Source organism: Lissotriton vulgaris, chromosome 1_1 (genome assembly GCF_964263255.1).
Source record: "Lissotriton vulgaris chromosome 1_1, aLisVul1.2, whole genome shotgun sequence".
Classification (NCBI taxonomy): domain Eukaryota; kingdom Metazoa; phylum Chordata; class Amphibia; order Caudata; family Salamandridae; genus Lissotriton; species Lissotriton vulgaris.
The window spans coordinates 1089291521-1089317359 of record NC_141685.1 but is presented as its reverse complement, the minus strand read 5'-3'; the positions used below and the strand labels follow the sequence as shown (position 1 = coordinate 1089317359).

The 25839-nt window shown below is 46.8% G+C and overlaps 1 protein-coding gene across 3 annotated transcripts in view; it reads right to left on the bottom strand.

The window, feature by feature from the left end:
* Positions 1-872: 872 nt before the first annotated feature.
* SGSM3 (small G protein signaling modulator 3) overlaps positions 873-25839 on the bottom strand; it is a 288821-nt gene continuing 263854 nt past the window's right edge. For all 3 annotated transcript variants that reach the window (XM_086963472.1, XM_086963474.1, XM_086963473.1), the window contains 4 exons: positions 9592-9677; positions 8160-8282; positions 7231-7291; positions 873-2133 (listed from right to left, as the gene is read on the bottom strand). In XM_086963472.1, the coding sequence (XP_086819598.1) occupies positions 2050-2133; positions 7231-7291; positions 8160-8282; positions 9592-9677 (354 nt within the window). In that variant the 3' untranslated portion in view covers positions 873-2049. The remainder of the gene's footprint in view (positions 2134-7230; positions 7292-8159; positions 8283-9591; positions 9678-25839) is intronic.

The window sequence follows — 25839 nt, the reverse complement described above, 5'->3', positions numbered from 1 at the left end:
TCCAATAATACATAGCATGGCCACTGCATGACCAGTCCATGCCAGGTACACGGACAACACAAGCCTTTCCTAAACTGGTTCCATCCAGCTCATGTACTCATGTTTATTGGATCCAAACAGGCTACATTTTGTTAACCAGATCAAGGAGAGGGTGTGGAGGTGGGAGTACCCTCACAGGGATTCTGCAGGCGAATGGCCACAAAGGGTAATCCGCCACCCCACCCACAGCACACTAGGGAGCGGAAGGACCGTTGCAGGTGCAGAAGCCCAGGTCAGCGGAGACCTGTGCAGCCTTGCGCATAGACCTCTATCAGCTTAGGTTTTCGTACACACACAGGGAAGCCAAAATGAATTATTTCTTCCTGCTCTCTCTGGCAAACCAACACAGGCTTCAAACTCTTCCTGCAAGATACACACAGCGTTCATACACCCTTCAGTCACACAGACTGAAAGTAAATGACCCTGGTTAGGGGGGCTTGGTAAAACCTCAAGTAAGCCCCTTCCTCTGAAAGAGAAGAACAAAACACTACAAATTAAGCTGCCACCATCTCCGGAACCAGAAAGGCAGCAGAAAAGCAGCAGCCATTTTCTAAGAGAGGAGACACTTTGGATGCCCACATTGCCCTTAAGATACCAATCTGTGGTCTCAGTCTAAATTAACAGGGAAGTCCCAGCGTGAGCTCACATGATTACTGGTCTCACTGATAGAAGAATTAAAAACACAATGGTGGCACAAACAAGGAAAGAAACAGAGCAGGAAACAAGCACCCCAGAGCCAAGCATGGAACTTTAGAAAACTCTCCATACTAACACCTAAGAGTCAATGTGGGGTTTAAAAGCTGCCACATTTTCATTGCCCAAGACCACACCTCTAAAAACATAACGCCTTTATTTTCACGTTGAAAGAAGAAAAAACAAGGCAGTCCAGTGTATGCCACAAATATAGAATACATTGCACAGATTCTTTTCTTTAAAGTTGTACTTCTACTTCCATAGGTTCAATGGTTGTTGCAGCCCAGATGTGTGAACAAGAGGTTCCCAAAGCAGTGGTGTAATTTGGAAACAAAGAGCTGACACCAGGCTTTGAGAAGATCTTAGAATGGTAATCAAGGCGAGGTATGCAGATCACCAGATAAAGTAACTCTGCCACTTGTCGTCTGAACACCATGCTTCTAGTTCTGGTCTTTTCAGTTAAAAACGTTGCGATCAGGTTGGTCAGTCCACAGGATCCATGGAAGCAAGCCATTACTCAACTCCCAGAACACATTCAGGTGTCAAATGAAAGAGCGGCCTGGAAAGACGGACTCCTTACAACAGAGAAGGAGGTTGAAATATTGTCAGGGCTAATGACTGGTGCACCTGGGGTATTCACAGGGATGAAGACTGTGCACCGCATGACATGCTGGGAACACGCTGCTGGAGAGGGGGAGCCTCCTGGTATCCACAACCTACAGTTTTCCCTGACAGACTCCTCTTAGATAAGCTTCTCTGTGGTCTCAAGAGAATCTACACCCAGTGGACAGAAATCTTACTTGTGCTGGAAAGTCTCTGTAAGCTGGTACCTTCTTCTCGCTACCTTGGGTAAACATGGAGTTAAGCATAAGGCTTGAATCTTCTGCCCCCTTATCGTCCCAATTGTAGGATTGGTATCTCTGCCCTCGTCCAATAGTGCACAATGCATTGCCATTTTCAGTACAGGGCATAGCACGGGACACATGTCAGAAGGCAGAGGTCTGCTTTCAGATCAAGCTCGGCACCACAACTTGACTGCAGGTCTCTCCTTTGCTCCCCAACATTCTAACAGTTCCTTGGGCAGTGACTTTCCGGAAAACTGCAGGAATTTGAGGCTGGTGAGGAAACAACCACCGATGGGCAGAATAGTGGAAATCAAGGAGAAGCGCAGTGATGGACGCAGAGGCTTTGGCAGTGGAGTGAAAGTCTGAGTATATCTTTCATTAGTGGTTCAGTTGAGTCCAAGGCTGGCTGGCCCATGACGCTGCTTATATGTAGTCCATAGCATCCTCATAGGGGCCAGGATCGGGGATGGTGTCAGCCATCAATGTCCCAGCTGAAAAGATGATGTTTCACTAGCATGTCCTGCACACCTTCCTTCAGCGGCGGCTTCTCCTTCTCCTGCAGACAAACACAGATCCATTAACGACAAAGCAGAAGAATGTTATACTTCAATAAAACAGCCTTTCAGACCCAGGTGCTGAACTCATCTCCACATCATTGTCTGTCTGTGCTTTAGAGAGTGAATCTGTACAAATGGACAAGCAGCAGATCTGTACTCTTCTCAGCTCTCTCTGCCTTTTCCCCCCTCTTAACTTACAGCATGAAAGCACTGACCTTGCACAAGGTGCCTTGCTCTAAACAGTATGTGAATTATGTGGAACACATCATCTGATCCTAACTCAACAATTCTTCTAACATGTCTTCTAACAATATTTGAATCCTCCTTACAATGCAGGTCAACCAATACCTAAAAAATGTCAGCACAATACAATAGATATCTGGGATTGGTTAGACAACTCTGTAGAGCTAGGAGGCACTCCTATGTTTTGAAACCATGTGATGACCTTTAACTGCCATGACTTTAATTGACTTTTGGTGTTTTACTTTACCCTAGACTGAATGCATGACATGATTTTTCCCTGTGCTTTTTTTCCTTGAAGATGTCTCTTGTGTGTTGTACATTGTGAAGTATTATGAAGTTCTTACTATTGGCTTTGACGTGCCCTCATGTCATCTTGACTTCTGACTCTGTCTAGCTTGAGCCTTTTAAGCGCAAAGGCAGGTCCCCAGGTTACTCAAGTTATTTAGGTTATTCACGTTCAAGGTTGCTTTGTTTTTGTAGACTGTTGAATGTACTGCCGGAGACTTTTGTAAGCTTCGTTAAGATAAGGGCTGGAACACATGAGAATGCAGAAGGAATGTGAGAACTCCTTTGCCTTTGGAATGCTTGCATGGAAAGTGGCCAATCCCAGTACGTTTCCTTGGCGCAGAGAGGTGTCTCTCAGAACCTTCTAGTGTGGTTTGAGACTATAAAGCTGGGGTTTGTTGACTTGGAAAATGGGATTCGTTTCAAAATCCGAAAAGGGACGGACAAGTCTACCTTGGAACAGCAGAACCCCAGTTTGCTGAGGCGCTTAACCCCGGCTGTGAATCCCCTAGTCTGGAGTGGACTAAGATGCAGTGTTTGCAGCCGGTGAGGGGATTTGTTTTTGAGTATTGACTTGGTGATGTGTGAGTGTCTATGTGCGCATCCAAGTTAATCATTTGATGTATTTAGTATATATATCTTTCTGATTTCTTGCAGGACGTCCAGCATAATCTGCTTGTGTTTCATTCCCTATTATATTCTGCTTGTGTTTCATTCCATATTATTATCTGCTTGTGTTTCATTCCATATTATTATCTGCTTGTATTTCATTCCATATTATTATCTGCTTGTATTTCATTCCATATTATTATCTGCTTGTATTTCATTCCATATTATTATCAGCTTGTGTTTCAATCCAGTATTATCTGCTTGTATTTCATTTTATTATCTGCTTGTGTTTAATTTCATATTATTATCCATGCATTTAACAGTTGCATTTGCCAAATGTGTTATTATTGCTTGTATATATCTATATGTATATATCTTTATATATCTGTATCCACACACATATACATTTGAATATTGTTCATTTGACATCTGAGAAAGCCTTTCCGTTAGAGTGCATTGCATAAATAAAACCCCAAGCCTTAGTCTGAGACCTTTCCAGGTGCTGTTGTGTTGATGATTTTATTGCTTCATCGTGTATGAGCCTCCGTGTGGGAGGGAGATATTCTCCATTATCTGCGAGTGCGAAGCAAAACAAACTCCATCTACACCATACAATGTTTATGGCTGAAAATCCATGTCCCAACACCTGTACACTTCCCATCCCAGCCAGTCAAGGCTGTAACAAATCTTGGTTTTACACCCTGGACCAGCTTAGCAACATATTCCTTTGTATTTCATCTCTGGGTTTTGGGCAAAACTCAGTTTAATTCTAATCAGAAAATGTCATTCTGTCACTTCAAATGTCGGGTTGCATTAGGCTGCAGAGACGCCTTTAACCCTGTACTCCTGAAATTCCTTAATTACTCTCTTCAAATGTCTCTGAGTGCAGCTACTAAACACCCATCTAACACTCCCGAATTTGAGCATGCTTCTGCACTAATAGTGACACTTCAATGGCTACACAGTCATAGCCAGATTTTATTTCAAAATGGTGTATTCAGGGCTGAGCCAGTTATGGATATGTAATTTAAAGCACAGAACTCCTTTCTACACTCCTACAAGCTGTCTTCAACTTTCGCTTTCCACCAAACGACGGGTGCCGGATGTTCCTTTCTCCGTTTGGCATCCCCGACTATTATGAGAGTTTTGTAAAGTGGTTGGCCACTTGTGTTGGTGCTCCTTGCCACTGTGCAGGGGAGAAGCACAGACAATTTGCTGCCACAAGAGTGCTTAAGACAGGTTAATGGAGGAAACAGACCCCAAGTCTTCCAATATTTTCAAACAATCAGGTAGAAGTGAACTTGTACCAATAAGAAAGAAGAGATTGTTCATAGTTCAGCAAAATGGACACAGGAAGAGTGGCTGCAGGCTTCAGACAAACCATATGTAGCTGTTTACAAAAGATAATTGTTAACGGAACAAAGAGAGGCAGGGTGTTGAAAGACTCACAAAGGTGTATCCGGAAGAGGACTTAATGCATTAAGCGCATGACTCAGAAAATCCTCTTCCTCGATGGAAGCCAGTCAAAACACAGGAGCTTATCGGAGAACTGACCAAACGTTTTGCATAAAAAGGATTCTTGCAGACAAATTTGGAATATATTGCAGCCAATTTGTGGAGGATGCAAGAAGAGACACACATAAGCATATCCAGCCTAGATTGAACAAATGCAGTAGCATTCTGCAGGAAAGGCAGAGGTTGATCATTCTTGGAATCCCGAGGTTAAAAAAGCATCTTTAGGAAACAGACAGCATTTGTGGTTGAAATGACAGTTCTCAGAGTACTGAGTGTCAAGTTCCTTGCTGTTTTGACTGGCTTGAAACTGGCAATTATTGAGCTTGACACACATCAAGTGATGTCACATCATGTTGAGGGAATTTCACATTTGGTGGGCTTTGACTTGAGGATGCTTGTGTTCATCCACCACCAAGTGACATCAGGAGCAGGAGACATTTCAGTGGTTTTGTTTATTGTTTTATTTAATGTTACCTATCCCATCGTCTGTTGACTTCCCCCCTCAACCCGCACTGACCCGCTCCACCGCTCTTTCTGTGCCAGCAGCGCCTATATGAAACATGTTATACTGAAAGACTGGAGGAGGAAACATGCCGAAGCAATGACCAAACCCTCAGGGACCCAACAGTTCCCCAGTTTAGGTTGACAGTTAAAAGAACCGTGCTTTTTTAAGATGAAAGACTCAAACCACTGTAGGGATGGTCCACTGAAGCCGATCTCCTCCTGTTGAAGGGCCAGCTTGTTGTTTTAGGCTGTGTTAAAGGCCAGTGACAAGTCTGATAGAATTAGGGCACTGACAGGGTTCTTGCCTAGAAAAGTTGATATGGAAATCAGCCTAAAGCTCCCTGGGGTGGAGGGATCCAGGAAGGTACTTTTACCAAGAGTCTCATCATAGACCTTTCCTGTAACTCTAGTTAATTTGTAAGGACAAAGACAAATATATCATATGATGGAGAAATGGCTCAATAGTTTATTTCAGAGTTATACAGGTGAAATATGTGCATTTTACTTCAATAGCCAGAGAATGTTGCCATGGAGAAGAGATTATTAAATGATGTATGATTGATAGGTGTATATTTAATACAACTCTTGACTAACCAAGAGTGGGAAATGGTCAGAGGGTAAACCAACGCTTTCTTTAAAAATTATGCTAGAGCCACCACTCAGTTCAATGTGAGAATAACAGGATCCACCTGTGTGTGTGGAGTGGTAAGGGCTCCAATATGTTTTAAAACCTCTCAAGGGATGATTTAAGCATTTGTAATTTTAGGCAATAAATATTTCTTTTAAACTACTCTAGTTAAATTGAATTATTTACTGGACTAACCACATGTAATAGATTTGATGTCTGTGAATAGTCTGATGTTCATATTTTTTCCAATTTGCATACTACATCTTTATTTTTTTCAACTACCCAGGAAGATCACTGGTTAATCAATAAACACGTCAAAATGTAAAATGTAAATTGATACTTGTATAGCGCACTACTCACCCGCAAGGGTCTCAAGGCGCTTGTACGAATACCGCTGTGGAACCCATCCTGGCTTTCCCTGTGAGGCGTCCACTGCTGGGCACCTTCAAGGTGGAGGCCAGGCATCCTTAGCGTTGTGGGGGCCATTGTGGAGATTAAGCAAGCTATTGCCCAGAGTTGCAGAGTGGGACTCCATGATTGGAATAAGCACCAAGGCGAGAATTATCAGGCCCGTGGAATTTTTTAGCCCAAGACCCGCCGAGGCAGGGAATTGAACCCTGGTCCCGGGCTAGACCTCTGCATCAGGGTCTGCCGCTCTAATCATTGAGCCACACCTCTCTGCTCATAACTTAATAACTGATGGTTATGACCATCTTTCTATTTGTCAACCGTCTTCTCTTCCAGTACTATGTGAGCTTTCTCAATATAAATAATCAGGCCAAGCGTTGGATACAGGCTTCGCTCTAGTAGTAGACCACACACTGCTGACTGAAGTAGTTCTCTCTTCTGACTGACGAGGTAGCAGACCATAAACAATGGCAGATGTGGTTATCACGTCATTGCAGAAAGAAGGATGATATCATTGCCTACTCTTCATTCTGTTGCAATAGGTTATTGTATGCTACATAAAATATCTGCTATAAGCCACTTTGCACTCTATTAATAAATGAGCAAGAAGGACTGCCTTGCATAGGTGCTGTAGCATTCCACTTGGTGGTCTCTGCTGAGCACGGCGTCGGCCTATGGTTAGGGGCTTGGCCGGTGGCACCCTTTCTGTTATAAAGCATGGTTAGAGGTGGTTTTGATGTGAGTACCCAACTTCCCCAGGGTCAAAAGTCAGAATTAGAGGATGTCAACACCACATCTGTGAAAAAGAACGTTGGTCTCCTAGGCCTCCTGAACGTGGAAAAAGCTGCATGTTTCCCAGCATTCTCCTCAGGGCATTTTCCACAGAATCATACATCCTGCTTACCTCTCGTTTGACAGGAAGCTCCCAGTCCTGGGATAGGCTGAAAGCAAATTTACACAGGATCCTGGAAGGCAACAAGGATACAAATAAGTTCATTCAGGTTAAATGATCACTCTCCTTCCCTGCACTCTTCTGAAATAGGCCCCCAGCCTCCACACATAGCCCACCCAGAGGAGAACGTGGTGCGCCCTTCTTTTAGTAATAGGGCTAGAAACCTCCAAACCTTGTGAGACATGTCTGTCCCTAGTGACACCTGGATTCTCAACCAAAGCCTGTGATCTTCTGGGCCTCCACTTCTTTCACTGAAGTTCAAAGAGTGCTAAGAAGCCCAGAAACATTATGGGGGAGGTGCTACCTAACTTTGGATTTTGTCTACCATTGCTGGCGACATCGGAGGTAACGTAAGGTGCTTAGTTTTTTTGTCTGATCTTAAAGTCAAGAGGCCATCTTCCATTGAGCAAAATACTCTTCGGCTGTGTTAAATCACTTCAATAGTTCGGCTGTCTTTTCTTCTATCCTTCCACTTCTCCTATACTTCAGAGATCATGGGCTAAGAATCCTGAGCTTCCCCTCACGGGGTTCATGGCTGCCTCGCATTTTCATCAGACACAATAGTCAAGACGTGGCCTCCAGAACTGGACGCATTACAGCCGATGTGGCCTCCAGAACAGGACACAGTATTATTCCAGAAGTGGGCCTCAGAACAGGAAATAATGCTCCAGAAGCTGCCTCCACAACTAGAAACAATGTACAAGGAGCATCCTTCAGAGATCAACTATACACTAGATGTTCTGCATGACAAGCTGCTGACACTGCAGAAGTCCTATTTGCTTTTCTATGGCAAAGGACAATGTGGATTAAGTATGGAGTACCATTTTCATCCCAGGTGTTTCTGACACAGCACCACATCTACCCTATGAATACAGACTGACCTGAGTTCGCATTTTATCTGGACCCAGCCAGGGCTGCGCAGGAACGACCAGGGTTGGTACCACTTCTCTACAGTCTGCAGGCTGGAACAGAGCACCTCCAACCACAGGTGCATCACCTGCTCACTAGTGGGCAAGAAACAGACAGCATGAGAGACAGCAGATTATATATATATATATATATATATATATATATATATATATATATATATATATATATATATATATATATATATACATATGGAGAGAGTAAAAACAGGGAAAGAAGAGAGAGTGAAAGGACCAGAAGACAAAAAAGACAGGCGAGGCTGGGAGGGCAGGAGATCGATAAACAGAAAAAGTTATGTGATAGAAGAGAGAAAAGTAGAGAGGTGGATAGGTGGTGAGTGAGTAGGGAAGGCGTGAAAACAGGGAAGAAGGAGATAGATGATTGAGAGATGAAAGAAAGAAGAGATGTGGACAAAGTAAGGACAGAAAATGAGAGAAGGGTAGATGACAGTGAGGAAAGAGATTCACAGTGGTATGAATACAAAATACTGGTCCCAGCGGACTCTAGCTGCAAACCAGAGCAAATGAAAAGGTCAGCTTTTTTTACAAACATTGAAGCACTCCAACCACTCCAGAGGGAATTCCCATTTTGGGTTCTCCCGCACCTCCCAGACATTTACATCTCTTTCTAGGGTTTTGTATGGGTTGCCAGATGAGAGCAATCTCCAAACGTTAAAAGTTTTGTTCCCCCGAAAATGGGCTCAGACTTCTTCTTGTTTGTTGGCCTACATTGTATCAACATAGGAAAGGTGATGCTGGCTTCGGGTATAGTGGGAGGTGGAGGGGCAACTAGTTAGGTAGGGCCGCTGGTGTAGTAGGTTCTGCATAGACATTTGGGAAATTTCACTTTTGTGGCAGAGTCAAAACCAGCAAAGTACATACAGATTGTGACAAGGGCAAGTGAACAATGGCACCAGGAGAAATCACCCTTCTGTAGAGACCCTTATACTGTGTTTGCTACAGACCCCATTCCATGTGGTTTTCTGAACCACACACAGACAACGCACAAGAGAAAATATAGTAGGCTCTAGAAAAAAACAACAGTTATGGGGGACTGTGTAGATCCTCTTCCACAAGGGATGAAGGTAAAACCTTCCACCAGAGTTAGCTGCTGACAAGTGCCCAGTATTATGAGCAAGGCTAGCTACGAGGGACTACGGCAGATTAATAAATTCTGGGATTACGACAGATTAATACATTCGATCATTGCAGAGTATAGTGGAACTTTCCAAGACACGCTGGGACGTCTGCCAATACACCCTTACTCAGAAACTACAGTCCAGTACTGAAACATACCGTATTAGCACAGCAATAAAATATTTCCACACATAAAGGCTCAGTTTAACAAGTACGGAAGTCCAACACACTGAGGGACTTAGATACTCACTTGAGCCCAATGCAGATCAGGGATCGCAGCTTGACATCCATCTGGGCATGGGCTGAGTCGTGGCTCATGTTCACCGACTGCACTGCCTGGTGGTGAGAGACAGAAGGTAGTGTGAGTAGTGAGGAGTTCCCAGGTAAATGGTGATGGGAAAAATAAGTATGGGTGTCAGATAGAGTGGATTGAGAAGCAGGAGAGAGAGAGGTGGTAAGGTGATAGGACAGAAAGGGCAGGCCTGTACGACAGGAGCTGAGCTGTCAGGCAGAAAGGGAGGGGCAGGATTTCAGTGTTGGTACTTTGCGAATCCACTTAATTAATGTCAGCTAGCGTTGTTATGAGTTTTTTGTGGAATGCTGAGGGTGAATCCTGTCAGTTGGCGAGCAGCTGTTGGAGTTACTAGTTGTTGAGGAAGGCTTCTAACAACCCTATGCTGTTTGGATGAATAAAGCACTTTAGTTCGGATTACAGAGTTCATGTTATTACAAGTTGACAAGTTGGCCGAAATGTCCACGGATCTACGTGTGTTAATCGTTTAGTATCTTCAAATCTTAAGAAATATCTGCAATACGATAACACCTTGGCTTCTAAGGGGTTTTCCCCTCCTGTGCTGCATTTTGGTGAACCCCATTGTTCATGACAAGGTCAACTCGTCATAAGCACAGCTCCACTGTGCCTCATGACGAGCTGACCTTGTCATGAGCATGGAAGATGATTTCTTCTGAAACATCAGTGTCATCATTCAAAAGTGGTGCCAGATTAACTTACTCTTTTGGGTAGAGATAGTGGGACTGAGAGTTACCATCTGTCCCTTATTCCTGGGTCTTGCGCTGTTGCCAAGACAAGCCAGCACTGTTAACAAGACAAGACCACACGCACCCAACACCTCGTGATTTGCACGTCATTCCACAGACACTTCTCTTGTATTCTTGTACCTCATTAGTCTCCACACCATACTGGAAGGTGCAGCTCTGGGCTTAACGTACACTCTTTTTGTCAGTACAAAATTGTTTATAGAGTTATGAAGGAATGTTACCACAAGGCAAAATGTTCTATCAAAATGTGCTCCTTTTTGTCTGTGAAGAAATACAACACATTTGTTACTTTGTAACTTTTTTGTATTGTTTTCTGAATTAACTAATTTTGATGTGCCACCTATTCATAAATTTTACATTACTTTAGTTCAAGTCCTTGAACAGACTGGCTCCAATTCTTACTAGTAACCACAAATACGAACCCTCAGGTCCCTTCACCACTTACTTTACTTGTTTGGAAACACAAGGGGAAAAAGAAGATAGACTTGGCGTACTTGAACACTTTGCTACTATTTCCACTAGCTGCGATTGGTATCATGGCCACAGATCATTTTATCAATCTTAATCCTCCAAAATAACTGTCTTTCGGTACCTAGCAATGCACACTGCCATGGCGCAAATGGAAAGAATATGTGTTTAAATTACATTGGTGCTATTAACAGTGAAGCTGTGGCAATATCGTCGGAAAGGCAAAAGTGTCTTTTCTTACATATTTCGGGCCAGCAGGTTTAAGAGCACATAACCAAATGCAAAAAAAACAGAAAAATGTGCTGTAGATACAGATGTGTTTGAGAATGCCATTAATGACCTAGATTAACATTTTTCTCCATCTATTTGTATTCCGTCGCGTGCTACACATTTTTCAACCTAAAAATAACAGCAATGAGACTGTTTTGATAATAAAAAAACCTGGATATTAACTGCAGCTTTGGGATTTTACAGGACAGGACATCAGGAGCTGCCAAAAGCTCCATAGCGCCTTGGACCACCCTGAATGCAACACTTACCCGCCACAATGAAGCCAAAGGTTGCTACTGCTGCGGCGCGTGGGAGAGCGACTGCAGCTCCTGTTGTCGGGGAAAGCCCTGCGGTGGATTCAGCCCCACGGTGAGTCACTCCCTGATTGAGTAGGGCCCCCGGAGCAGAGGCAGCAGCGCGGCAGCCCAGGTGCAGAGGACAAACCATGACCCAGACTGAGAATGTTCCAGAGAGGAAGGAGAAGGGCGGGATGCGTTCCAGCAGCGCCCGCCCAGTCCCACTGTAGCAGAATTATTCAGGGGCACTAAACAGCGATATGGACTTGGGAAAACTGGAGATGCTGAAGCTCTAGGTGGAAGCAAGTGCAGCGACCTTGCAGAGGATGCCAACTGATGCATGGCAGTGAAAAAATACATTAAATCAGAGACACCACTGGCGCCTGTATATCCCTGTAGCCGCCGCCAATTTCAGCAAAATGTATGAAACAAGTGGCATGTGCGCAGCTTGAGACCAAACTTTAAAGTACTTCAGAGAAATTCTCAACACCCCATCACCAGCTGCTCTCCCCCCCATCTTCCTCACACCTCTCACCGGCACATTGAAACGCCACTGCCACCATAACAAACATCAAAGTTTCTTTCAGCCAGGTCGCAGTCCCAGTCAATCGATGACGGCCAGCCCTGTTTGTCAGTTGTGACCCTCTGCAGCCCTCACCCGCCCCCATGGCCTCTTCCACAGTGAACTCCTTCTCCACATTATATTGCCTCCGCTTCTTCCTGTGCTTTACCAACACGTAAGTGAAGTTTTTTTTTAATGCAGCTCATGTTATGAAAAGCAGCTGCAAAATGCTCTCGTGAGTGAATTGTGAAGTCTGCGCTCTTCACAATTCAGATTGCGCACTCGGGGAAGTTAGAGAGCGCGCGCGCGCACATGTGCACACCTTACAGGGATCACGGGTTGTAACCAGTGTGCAGATTCCTAGACTTGGGATCTTGTTGATGGGTAGAGGCCAACCACAGAGCACGGAAGATTGGAGGGTCAGGGAGGAATCTGCGGCTAGATAGTCTCCAACAGGAAGAGTGCGACCGAAAGTAAGTGACTTGTTCTTCTGACAAAGACTTCTAACCACACATTACTCACCTTTTAAATAGATACTAAAGCATTACCTATTTGGAGGCAGGTCTGTGTATAGACTAAAACCAGAAAGTTCTGCAGGACCGGGTGGGCACAATGCCCTTCCTAGCAAACCTGACTGCCCGGATAATAGGGCTTCATGAACGTATAGAGGCACACCCACGTATTTGCCTGGCAAGTGTCCAAGACAGGGACTTCGAGTGCTAATGCAGTGGTAGCTTATTTGGCCCTGGTAAAATGAGCACGCACTCCTTTTGAAGGCTGCTTTTTGACCACTGCATAGCACAGCTTAATGTAGAGCACACTCCCGCTGGAGATTGTTCTCATCTGCACAGCGTTGCCTTCATTCGCTTCAGAGATACCCACAACCAGCTTATTGTCCACCTGGTGTTCTTTGGTACAATCTATGTAAAAATTCAGCACTCTTTTAGGGTCGAAGAGATGGAGTCTCTCCTCCTTAGAGGGGTGAGGCAGAGCATAGAACACCTGCAAAATGTTTAACTGAAGTAGAATGGGGTCACTACTTTAGGTAAGAAGGATGCCCTCATCCGCAAAACCAGTTAGTCTGGAAAGAAAGTGGTGTACAGTGGATTGAGACAAAGAGCTTCAAGCTCACATACACGCCGCACAAACGTTATGGCGATGAAGAACACAGTCTTTATAGAGAGGAACCGCAAGGATTAGCAGTGAAGCAGCTCAAATGGAGTGCACATTAGAAATGTGAGGACCAAGTTAAGGTCCCACAATGGCATGATAAATGGAGATGGAGTAAACAAATGTTATAAATATGTTAAAAAATACATAATAACTGGAGACTTGAACAAAAAGGACTGATCCAGCAAATGTAAAAGTGCCGAAAGGAACCCTTTAACTGTGCCCTGAGCAAACCTCGCCGAGCAAGGGACAAAACAAACAACAAAAAGTCAGACAGCTTTGCCTGAAGGGGGCCTATTTTCAAAGTACTGCACCGAGCCACAACTTGTTTAGTCCCAATGACAGGCCTATACATTTTCCGCTGATGGATGCCTGGCTGCCAAGATTACATCAATCACCTCCGGAGAAAGGTCGAAGGTGTTCAACAGTCACCACTCAATCTCCAAGCAGGTGGAGACTGAGATGGCCCAGGGCAGAACGCTGCCCTGCTGCTGCAACAGCAGATCCTCCCGGAGGGGCAGCCTGATTAGAGAACAGATGCTCATGCCCAGGAGTTCTGGATACCATTCCCTCCGTGCCCAATCTGGAGGAACTAGGATGATTTGTGACCGGTTAGTCCTGATTTTCTTGAGAACTCTGGGCAGCAATGGTATTGGCAGAAAGGCATACAAGAGTCCTGATTTCAGCTCAAGGCTGAACAAGTCTCTAAGCGAAAGGCACCTTGGAACTCCAATGAGCCAAGGTTCTCCCCAATAGTAAAAGAGACCTCGTTCCACCTCCAGGTGCAACTGCCACTCATGATTTGCTAGGCGTCGATGGCTGACCTCATCAACCCTGGCATTCAATAATCCTGCCATGTGATTCACCACCAGTAAGATTCCTTGGTGGTCCAGCTAGTTTCAGAGGCACAAGGTCTACTAGCTTAGGGACCATGCCCCCCACGCCACCCTGTTTGTTGCAGTACCACATGGATGAGGTGTTGTTCATGAGCACCTGTGCCAGCATTCCCTTGATGGATATTAGGAGGGTTTTCAATGCCAAGCGGATGGCCCTCAGTTTCCAGAAAGTTGATATGGAGCCAGGACTACACTGGAGACCAGAGACCTCTGATCTCCACCTCTTCCAGATAGCCACCCCAACCCAGAAGCACTGCATTGGTCACTACTGTCGACTCTGGGTGGGGAAGAGAGAGGGGTCTGCCGCTGACTCAGTCGCAGCCCAGTAACCACCACTGCAGATCAATTGTAGTCTCTTACGAAATCTGAACGTGGTCGGTGACATCCCTTGATGTAGGACCTACTGGGACATCAGCACCCACTGCAGAGCTCACACATGCCCCCTGGCGTGCTTGACCAGCATGATGCAGAAGGCCATCAGTACCATCAGCCACAAAGTCAAACTTACTGAAATCCAGGACCGAGGCTGAGAGATTGGCATCATAGCCTGAATGTTCTGGACTTTCTTTCCCAGAGGAAGAGCACAAAACTGAAACAGGCCCAGAATGGCTCTGTAGTATGTAGATGTTTGACAACTGCCTAGAACAAGGTTACTTTCAACAGCCAGTCATCGAGGTAGGAGAAGACTTGCACCCTTGCCCTCCGAAGATGTGTTGCCACCACCATCATCACTTTCGTAAACCCAAGGGGCACTGGTGAGGCCAAAGAGAAGCACAGCAAAATTAAAATGCTCCTGTCCCACCAGAAATCACAGGTAGTTTTAATGAGTCTGCAGGACAGGTATATGGAAATAAGCATTTTGCAGGGCCAACATCACTAACCAGTCTCAAGGGTTGAGATTGTCAGGGGCCTCTGGGAGAACTTGAGCAACTGAATCCCAAAGGGGATGAGAACAGCTCCAAAGCAGGCAGGTGGCATTCACAATTTTAGAAACAAGCTGGTAGAAGCAAAGACTCTCTTCCTTAACATTTCTACCCAATTCAGTAGTCAGAAAGATGTTGGTATTGGGTTTGCTTGCAGATGTCTGCACCACCAACCTTTCAGGCGAGTGGTGCTGAGATAATAATGTGGGGTCGTCCGTGGCAAAGCAATGGTTTTGTGCAATTTGGAGGTTGATTGGGGGCACGAGCAAGGTTTGGCCTGCGCCCCCACTCAGGTTTCCTTAATGATCTAATTAAATGGTAAGAGGGGTCAGTAGATGTGTCCCAGCTGAAGAACCTCCATAAGTACATTGGTCTTGACTTCCAAGGTAGCGAGCTGAGGAGCAACAACTTGGGCCGCCCTTCGCATACCCATGGCATAGGAATCACTATCTTCAGTGGCAGGGCTAGAGGGCGAGATGAATCCCGACTCAGAGGAGATAACAAGGTCACAAGCCTCCTCTTGTGATAAGGTTAGCCATTCTCATCACCCGCAATCGTTATCCAAATCCGAGCCGAACAGGGAATGCAAAGTGTGCTGTTGTCATTGTGGAAACTAGCAACAGAAGATAAGGCCTATCAACAGTATGGCTGTGCCTATTAAACAAACCAACAATGAAATTGCCAATACTGTGCACTATTCTATCTCTTTTCAAACGGGACACATCCCTAACTCAATGTGACACCACGTGTTTCAACTTTACATCTTTTTATTTTGTCAATTTTCAAAAAACGTATTGTACTTTTTTTCCTAAGTGTCAAAAGATCATTCAACAATGTACATATATCCTATATACAACCCACACCCACCTTTCACATTTTTACAAACAAAAACAACACATGTTTGGACATAACCTAAGTTCAACATCACGAAAATAATAATACAAAATATTAAACACACCTACCTGGAAAAATAACATGAAAAAATACATGAAAAAGTCACTACGTTTCGGTTCATTAAATAGTCATCATGAAACTAACAGTGCCTATATTCAATACACCCTTTGATTGTATTACATAATCTATTTGCTTAATATATTTGTCCCAATTGATTGATACGAAACTCGGGGGGCTTTTTCTTTTCGCTGCACTTGTTGTACTAAAAACTGCGTGGTCGACGCGTTTCAAACTCCATGAATAGTCAATAGGGTTCTCATCAGTACTAAAAAGCTTTTTTGAACGAGACCAGCCCGCAGGTGCAGGAAGCACGGGCTGTGGAGCAGAACAGCATGGGCACAGTTTATTGAAATTGAACGCAGGCTGCAAGGTAATTATGCTGCAATAAGAGATTCTAACTGTGCTGACGGTATGGATGAAGAGCTTTGAAGGAGATATGGTGATGAACCAGTTCTTTATTGGAACAGGCTGCAACTAACTACGGTTTTTATTCAACACTTATCTGTCGCAGACGGCCGAACAGAGAAAGAAGCTGAAAATATGGCTAGGATGGCTGGGAAGGTTCCCCCATAGAAATAAACAATTTGGAGACAATAATTATTTGAAAAAAAAGGAGATCAGCTGGTCTCGTTCAAAAAACCTTTTTGAGAACCCTATTGACTATTTGGTAATTGAAAGAAATAAAAGGGACCATGATCAATAAAGTTTAGTAAGTTTTATGTAGAACGGCCTTATACTCCAGAAGACAGCAAATGCAAGTTTGACAAGCAAAAAAGCCACATACTTGGGAATGCAATCAGTAAGGATAGTATTTGATCCAAAGAAAAATTGTTGAAGGCCATTAAAAATGCCCCTCCACCATAACCAAAGGATGATCACAGGTCATTGTTGGGTGTAGCTGAATTCTAATAAAAGTTTGAGAGATTTTTGTTTTTTTTAAAGAAAAAAACTTTCATTATGAGAGAACTGTTGAAAAATAATTCCAAAATTATATGGTCTAAAGATTGCCACAATGCATTTGATGAGGTGAAGGAGGTCATTTTTTAAATGTCTTAATTCGCCCAGGTTTAACCCTCTCGCTGACACATTTGTGACTACTGCTGCAAAGTAGAAAGGGATTAGAAACTGTTCCTACCCAGTCTTTCGCCTGCTGACGAGAGATACGTGGTAATAGAACGGGAAATGGCAAGTTCTATTTGGGCCCTTGATTATTGTTTTGAGATGTGATCACAACCCCTTAATGAAATTGATTACAACTAAGAGCCTTGCTAGGACTTATCCAATGATCGCTAGAATATCTATATGGTTAAAAGTTTTCTTATAAGATGTATTTTATTTACCTGGGTCAAAAATGGTGCAGTGGATTTCTTCATTAGCCAGGGTGAAAGTTGATGGGGATGGTTGGAATGAATATAGCATTGAGCATGTGTGCCTAATACCCATGATTCAGGAGGAACCATTGCTGAGGAAGAATGGTGTGAAGCGCATACCAGTGACAATGTTCTGAAGGAAGTGAAAAAAAGTGTAGAAATTGGCTGGGATAGCAAAAACACATAGAAACACAGCCTTAAGGTGTACTGGGAAGTAGAGAATTACTTTGGCATTGATGAACATTTTTGTTGAGAGGGTGCAGAGGGAGTTCTCGCTTTAAGAAGAACATAATCCTGGGTTTGTACTGTGACGGCCATGTGGACACCGTCAGAATAAAAAAAAAAGAGAAAGGTGGTATAGGGTAGTCTGGGGTTGACATGGAAACCGAAAGAATGGTAGGAAACTTTATGGCTGTAAATAGCTGGCAAGTCTCAGAAGATGTTGTAACTTCCTTTGTGTCCAAATCAATGTTCTACCTTACTGTGGGAAAATGCAGCTTAGACTTAACAGGCCAAATTTACCAGGAGGAAGACAAATAAAATAATTAACTGTAATGGCTTTTGAAGTGGATAAAAATGAAATTGGTGGACAATAATCAACACCAGCATAATTTTAGGTTTTTAAAATGTAGTTTTCCTTAGAGAGAAGTTTTCGGCCTCTCTTCTAACAAATAATGAAGTACACTCCAGGTTCCGGGAGATGCTGCAGTTTTTTTTAATTGTCTGGTATTAAACATAAATTCAGTTCTTTCAGTGGTATTGGTGAAGTGGAGATGGTAAAGCGTGTCATTAAAGGCGCCTTACATCTTGTGAAATTGAATGCGAAAAGTCCCAAATCCCCTAGTGTGTTCGCCGTGGCTAGGAAGATAGTTAAAGTGATTAATAATGCATTTAAACTAGATGATGGAACAGACTGGCACGGGTAGGGCTACCAGCAGTTAGAACGGTGGAAGAAGGGGGAGAAAAAAGGGTCCATGATGAGGACAGGTCATTTCTTTGCCTCGTGGACGATGATAAGCCTGGCAAGGAAGCGAATGGGGACAGTGGCAGTAATGTTTTTTGGCACCAATGACAGTGGCATAATTGTTTGGGACAATCCTGAATTATCAGCTGTGTCTGAAGATGGTGGTGTTGAGCATTTGCCTACACCAGAGCTTCCCATAATAGGCTTGTGTGAGAAAGTGGCTCTATATATACTGGACCAGAATAAGGTATAGCGTGTATAGAGTCCACAAACCCCAGAGGTATAACAGAGGTTAAAGCCAGGTGCGACCTTACTCTCCGAGGTGGAGCAGTAAGGCAGTACCAGAGGATGGTGTAAAGCATTTGTTGTACACACTCAGTCAGCAAAAGGTGTCACACACTCAAATACTGAACTCCAGGCCAATTGTTTTTATATCAAAGATATAGTGGTTTTATTTTTAGAACCAACAGGTATCAAAATATACTGTTCTCAATATGAGAGGTGTCAGATGAGTACTTTGCAGAAAGGCAATAAACTTGGTAAATGCAATAGGTACAGTGGTTGCTGTAGGCAACACAATTCTACACACAATTTAGCATTGAGCTTAATGGGTTTTTCTATGTAAACACAGTGGATTACTTTGTAGATTACTTTGGTAGTTCCAGGACTGGATCCTAGATTTAGTCCTGGGGTCTAAGCTGAAAGCACTTTAGTAAAAACGTTTTAGTTATTGGAGTGATTTTTCAGGAATAATAAGCTATTTTAAAAGTTCACACTTAGAAACTTTTCCACAGAAATCTGGCAATGTTATCCAATAGGAAAATTCAGGTTGCAGGTAAAGTACGATCTCGTTACTTTTGTAATCCAGTACTGGGCCCCTAGGTCCAGGACTGGGGTTCTCAACTTAAAACAGGTAAGTAATTACGTTTCAGTATTTCGTATGATTTTAAAGAATATTTTTAGTTTTCAAAAGTAGAAATTTCATAGAAAAGCAGACAATGGATTCCTATGGAGAAAATACAGGGTACTAGTAAACCAGATAAGGATTACTTTTGCGGTTCAGTAGTGGGCTACAAGGTACAGTTCTGGCTTCTCTCCTGATCACAGGTGAGTACTTCGGAATTCGGTTGATTTTATATGAATATTTTAAGTTTTCAAAAGTAGACAGAAGATTTATGAGTCAAACCAGTCAATGTTATCCAATGGTCCACCCTCAGCGGCACAGGGGTGGCCGGGTGCATCAGTAGTTAGTCTCAATGTTATCCATTGAGGGACAGGGGGCCTCTGGTTGGTGGCTGCTGGCTAGCATGCCACGAGGCTGTGGGAGACGGGCTCCAGGTCACCTGCTCAGGGCAAAGGGGGGCGGGGGGGGGAAGTTGGATAGGGCATAGGTGGCACGGCTGGGTGCCGGGTGCTTTTGAGCAGTTGGGCGCTCAATGCTTTTCAATGGGAAAGGTAGCACACAAACAAAGGCTGCAGGCTCGGGGACCGAGACTCTTCAGGGGCGACCACCACTTCGAGAGGTAAGTTGGGATCTTGGAGCACAGGTAGGTACCCCAAAGGAAAGCACAGGGGTGCCTTTGGGTGTCGGGAAAGCTTACCATCGGCTGGTCGCGGTTGGAGGGGCCCCTGGTTCTGAGTCTGCAGGCGTCATCTGGTTCGTCGAGGAGGGTCTTTGGGCACTGGATTTTGGGTCCCAGTCGCCAGGGGGACATCCTCTTGGTCTTGGATCACTCGGGCACGGGCCAGGTTCGGCGGGTGCAGAGTGGGCTGGTTGGAGCATCCTGGCTGGCACCAGGGGGGTTGTTGCAGCAGAGCCTCTGCTGATGGGTGTCCCAGTCTTTAAGAGGGTCAAGGCAGGCAGGACCTCTGGGTGTCCCAGGGTTGCTGCCTGCAGGAGTCGCCGGGATTAGGCAGGGACAGGTTCCAGGATTGACAGGCCGGTAGGGCTGGGGCCAAGTCAGTTGTTGTCGTCCTGTTGATAGCAGCTGCACGGCGGGTCTTCTTCTTTTTGATCTTCTTTCTTCTTTTCGTATCGAGATCCAAGGAAGGAAGGTTCAGGGAGCCCCTAAATACTGAATTTAGGGGTGTTACAGTTAGGGCAAGGGCAGGGACCAATAGGTCCCTGTCCTGGGGTGGGTACACCCCCTAGCCTGCTCCTCTCCTGTGGGAGGGATGCAGGAGCCTAGCTGTGATTGGGCAGGGCTCCCCATCTTCAAGATAGCCGGAGCCCGGGGTCGTGTTTCACCTCGTCTCTCCCACCTGCGGGGGTGGTTTTGGCACAGGCTGGCACCCCCCCTTCCTGACGCAGCTTTTTCCGCCAGTCTTCCCGCCAGAGTGGGGGCCAGGACTGGTGGGGGCCAGTTGCTAGGTACAGCAAATGGTACGGAGAAGCTCACAGATGCGGCAGGCCTTTGAAGCCTTCCCCTGCCCATCCTGGGGGAGGAGACCTAGCACCTCGCCCAGGATGTGCATTGTTGCAGGCCCAGGAGAGCAGGGGCTCTCCACCCAGGGGTCCAGCAACATGTCTGCTGTGTGGCAGCCTAGGCAGCCTCTCAGTCCAGACGTGGATTGTGGTTAGGTTTCAGGGGGCATCTCTAAGATGCCCTCTGTGGTGCATTTTCCATTAAATCCCACACTGGCATCAGTGTGGATTTAATGTGCTGAGAAGTTTGATACCAAACTTGTCAGTCTTCAGTGTAGCCATTATGGTGTTGTGGAGTTTGTAATGACAACCTCCCAGCACCATATACTCTTAATGGCATCACTGCACTTACAGTGCCCAGGAATGGCCCTGGGTACTGTAGGGGCACAGGGCTCATGCACCTGTGCCCACACCACTGGCATAGGGCACCCTGCTAGAGGGGTGACTGAGGTATGCCAGGGCAGTGGGTTTGTGGGCATGGCACACCATGTGCCATGTCGACTCTGTTTAGTTCTGTACTTAGGCACTCAGCCTGCAAAGGCAGTGTGTGAGTGCCAGGGTGCAGGGCTCCTAAGGGTGGCACAATAAGTGCTGCAGCCCTTAGGGGTCTTCTCTGGTCACCATGCCCTGGGATCCTAGGGTACCATTTACTAGGGGCTGACAGGTGGCCAGAGATGTCAATTGGGTTTTAGTTTCAACACAGATTTAGAGAAGGAACACAGTCCCTGGGTAGCTGGTTGGCAGGAGCCCAGGGCACACTCAGTCAAAGCACATCAGCAGTCAGAAAAAAGTGGGGGCATACCAATGCAAGAAAGATGGCACTTTCTAACAGCTTGAATCTCTCTCTCTATATATACATACACAAACATACCAGCTGTTGCTCTGTTTTCCTTCTTTGCCTTTCTTGTTAAAATCTTTATTTCTTTGCATATTATTATTTACAGTTTATTTGTGTTGTATTTTATTTTATTTAAAAGATAAAAGGGGACAAGGTGTAGTGTTCTTATGTTACTTAGCTTATAATGTCAGTTAACTATGTCATGAGTCCTTTGTCGAATGTTGGAGATGAACTTTGTCAGTTGGTCAGGCGCTGTTGAAGTTACTTTTGTTTAAGTGTGTATGCATGCACACTTGGTATTTTGCATTTTGTACACTGATGAATCCCAATATTGAGTTGAGGTGTCCGAAGAGGTAATTATTTATAGAACAATTTTTCTAAAGCTAATCGATAATAGGACACCAACTGATGGTTTAACTTTTTAACCCTGCATCCCAATTCATTAAGTAGAATTTCCCTGGTGATAAGATTTCGTCATCAGTCTTTTCCACCATTACAGACACCCCCTATTCAGAAAAACAAATTTGATTGGTGCACACTAGCAGGGGCCAACCTGTGATGTTGTGTGACTTGTGATCTCAAACATCGACACTGGGAGGGCGTGGCTACGACAGCCGGCATGGCGGACGCAGCTTAGTGGAGCTCCGTCCCGCCGCAACTCTCCTGGCCATACTATCCTGCCTTCCCCCCTTACCTGACCCTCCCCAGCGATAGAATAGGTGGCGGAAGACATCCGACGGCTGCTCTGACAGTCCTGGCGGCATCGGAGGCGGTGTGGCTGCGCGGCGAGCCCCGGAGGTGGTGAGGCCTACCCCGCATGCTGAAGCCGGGACATCGATTTTGGAGGCGCCCCGGGGACGCGGCGAGCACCGGTGGCCGGCTGGGCTGGATGAGGGTGCGGCCCGCCTCTACCTCTGGGATATTGGGTGACACGCTGGAGCTGGCGGCAAGCCCAGACGACCCTGACACAGCGCCAAAGGCCTAGGACGAGGCCCGGAGGCTGGGACCGGCTGGACCGGGACTGGGCGGAGGATCCACGCATAACGTCACCCCGAAACAAGGTAGCCTTCGCTGTGCTTCCATTTTGGTGCTTTTGGTGTTGTGAAGCTAGTCCATAGGGCTCGGCGGTCAGGTCGGGCCGCGACGGATTGGGCCGCTGCGGCGCAGGTGGCTGGTCCCCCTCATTGCCCGGGCAGATCCTTACAGGGCCTCGGTGGTCGGGTCGGGCCATGGCGTGCTTGTCTGGGGGGGCCCCCTGCCTGTGCTGCGGAGCGGGTGCAACGCCCCCCTATCCCTGAGCAGAGTATACTGGGGAAGCGGGGGGACTCCGGCCTGGGGGGCCGCCCCAGCCTTTCCCTGCGCGGCCTGGAGTGACGCCACGGATCGGGCCTGGGAGTGTGAAGAGACTGCACGGGCCCAAGTGCAACGGCGGCCGGAGGATTGCGTGGGCGACCTGCCTGTACTTCTGAACCTGGTGTGCCGGGGCCTAACGGCTGGGGCCTAGGTGCGGCGACTGGAGGAGAGGGGCCCCCTTGAGTGGAGGAAGTGTCGCGGTGGGCCCACAAGGCGGTATCTCGGTAAATTTGCCCCAGCCGCTCGCCAACCATGACCAGAGGCGGAGCGGCAGCGGGGCCTCAAAACAGGCTACTCTGGACAAATTTACTGGCGCAGGGGGAGCGGCTGGTGCCTCCGGGGGCCCCGCATCCCAGGGGCCAGATAATGCAACGCTCTTGGCGGCCATTACCCAGTCCAAGGACACTCTCGACGCAAAGATTGGGGCTGTTGGTGCGGACGTGACTCTGTTGCGCCAAGACTTACGCAATGCGGTGTCCCGAATCACAGAGGCTGAAACGCGGATCACTGGAGTGGAAGTCGATGTCGTGACCCTAAAAAAGAAGGTTGCTGCCATGGAGGGTATTCAGAAGGGCCTAGCGCTCCGAGTGGAGGATGCGGAGGGGCGGGCAAGGCGCAATAACCTCCGCTTTGTTGGCTTTCCGGAAGACTGCAAAAAAGGGGATGTGGAGGCCTTTCTCACATGCTGGCTAGAGGGCTGGTTACCATCGGAGTCCCTTTCCCGCTGCTTCGTCATCGAGAGAGCTCATAGGGCGTTGGCATCTAAACCACCAGTCGGGGAGCGACCACGAGCGGTGATTGTCAAGTTACTCAACTATCTCGACCGGGACACTATCCTGAAACAGGCCCGATTGAAAGAACCGCTCATGTGTGAGAACCAACGGATCCTAATATTCCCGGACTACACAAAGCTAGTACAGCGCCAAAGACAATCCTTCGTGGATGCCAAGGCTCGCCTGAGAGGCCTCAAGATCCAGTATGCCCCGCTCTATCCGGCCCGACTGCGGGTGATCTATCAGTCCCGCACTCTCTTCTTCAATTCTCCGGAGGAAGTATTCAACTGGACGGATGAGACGGTTCGGGCTCGGCCACCCACTCCACCGGCTCAGGATTCAGACTCATCCTCTTCGACGGCGCCGAAGCATACACATAGACGATCTTGGAGTAGAAGTAACTAGAGGTCCCACTCTACTAAACGCTCTCCCGCCAAGAAGACTGCAGCGGAGGGGACCGCTTCTTCAGACAATCAGACTGTGGACCCGTGAATGGGGGTGCACCGCTCCTTGGTGCAATGAGGTGAGATCGGCGGGTGGCCCAGAGTCGCCCGTCCGGGGTAACAGGTGTCCCCGAAACACACCGACATCATTGGACAAAGATATGGATTTTGATATGTGATGTTGGGTGAGGGGGGATAGGGGGGAGGGGGGGAATGTAGGGCGGACATTTGCCTCAGGGTACTAGTTGTCCGGGTTTCCACGGGTGGTAATCGACCCCTTAAAGGTCTAGTTAGAGGTTGTGGGGTTGGGTTATGGGGATCCATTGGAGCGGGTGGCCACTGACCTGTTGGGGGCGGTGGCTCGCCCACACCGCGACAGATACTTCAATGTTGCTGAGGTATTGGGGTCGGGGGGGGGGGGGGGGGGGGGGGGAGGGGTTCGAGGAGTTGAGTTTGGCCTAGGTTTAGGGTGGGGATATGGGAGAGAGCGGGTGTTTGGGGTACTCAGGGATTGTTCATTGATACACGACGGTCCAGCAGGTTCGATTACTAGATTGTAGGCAGACTCACCTCCATATGCTCAGGCGAATATACATGTACTCGAATGATGGTGGATAGAGGCCCAGTTCCGGAGCTCCCCAGGGTGGCGCTACGGATCAGGAGCTGGAATGTTCGGGCATGCTCGATAAAATTAAGAGGGGCGCTGTGCTAAAGCAGGGGAAGAGGGAGAAAGCAGATGTCCTCTTATTACAAGAAACCCATCTCCTGGGAACCAAGACTCTTAATTTACAGCGATTTGGTTATCAACTGGTGTACCACCAAGGGTTTGTCCGAGGGTCCCGGGGTGTTGCGGTATTGATACATTGGAGGGTGTCATATATACACTCAACACAGTGGGTAGACGCCCAGGGTAGATATGTGTTTGTTCAGGGAACGATTGATGGGGAACCTGTTTTTGGAAGTGTGTATGCCCCCCCCGCTGCAGTGGTCCCTGGTGGAGAAACTGTTTGCTGTTTGTCTGAGATCCCGGATGCCCTGGCGGCGGTTGGAGGGGACTGGAACGATGTGATGGATGGTGCGTTGGACCGCTTTCGATCGGGTGGTGGGTTGCCGCTGACTGCGTCTACGAAGTTGTGTGATATGGTGCGGAGCTTGGGTTGGACCGATGCCTGGCGGTATCAACATCCAAATAGTAGGGAATACACCTATGTCTCGGCGGTGCATGGCTCCTTCTCACGATTGGATTACCTGTTTGTTCCCTGCTCAATGATAGGAAGGATAGCATCGACGGTCGTATTGCCGCGTGGGCTCTCCGACCACTCCCCAATAACTATGGATATCCGCCTAGATCGGAGACGGCAGCCGTTTCGATGGCGCCTCTCCACCTGGCACCTTCAGCAAGATGAGTATCAATCCCATATGCGGGAAGCCATAGCCCACTACTGGTCAGATAATGCAGGATCGGGAGTGGACGACATGACCCTCTGGGAAGCTTTGAAACCCACACTCCGGGGAGTAGACATAGCCTGGTGTGCGGGGGCACGTAAGTTGCACGGCGCGGAGCTGGAGAGGGCTGCGGACCGGGTGCGTGCCCTGGAGAGCTCCTGTGCAGAAACCGGAGAGGGCGAGGATGTTTGGCGGCTACTGCAGGCGCAGCGGGATTCTGCTTCCCTGCAACTGAAGGAATCACGCCAGGTGTGGCTTGCGACGCAGAGCAGAATCTACCAGTGGGGG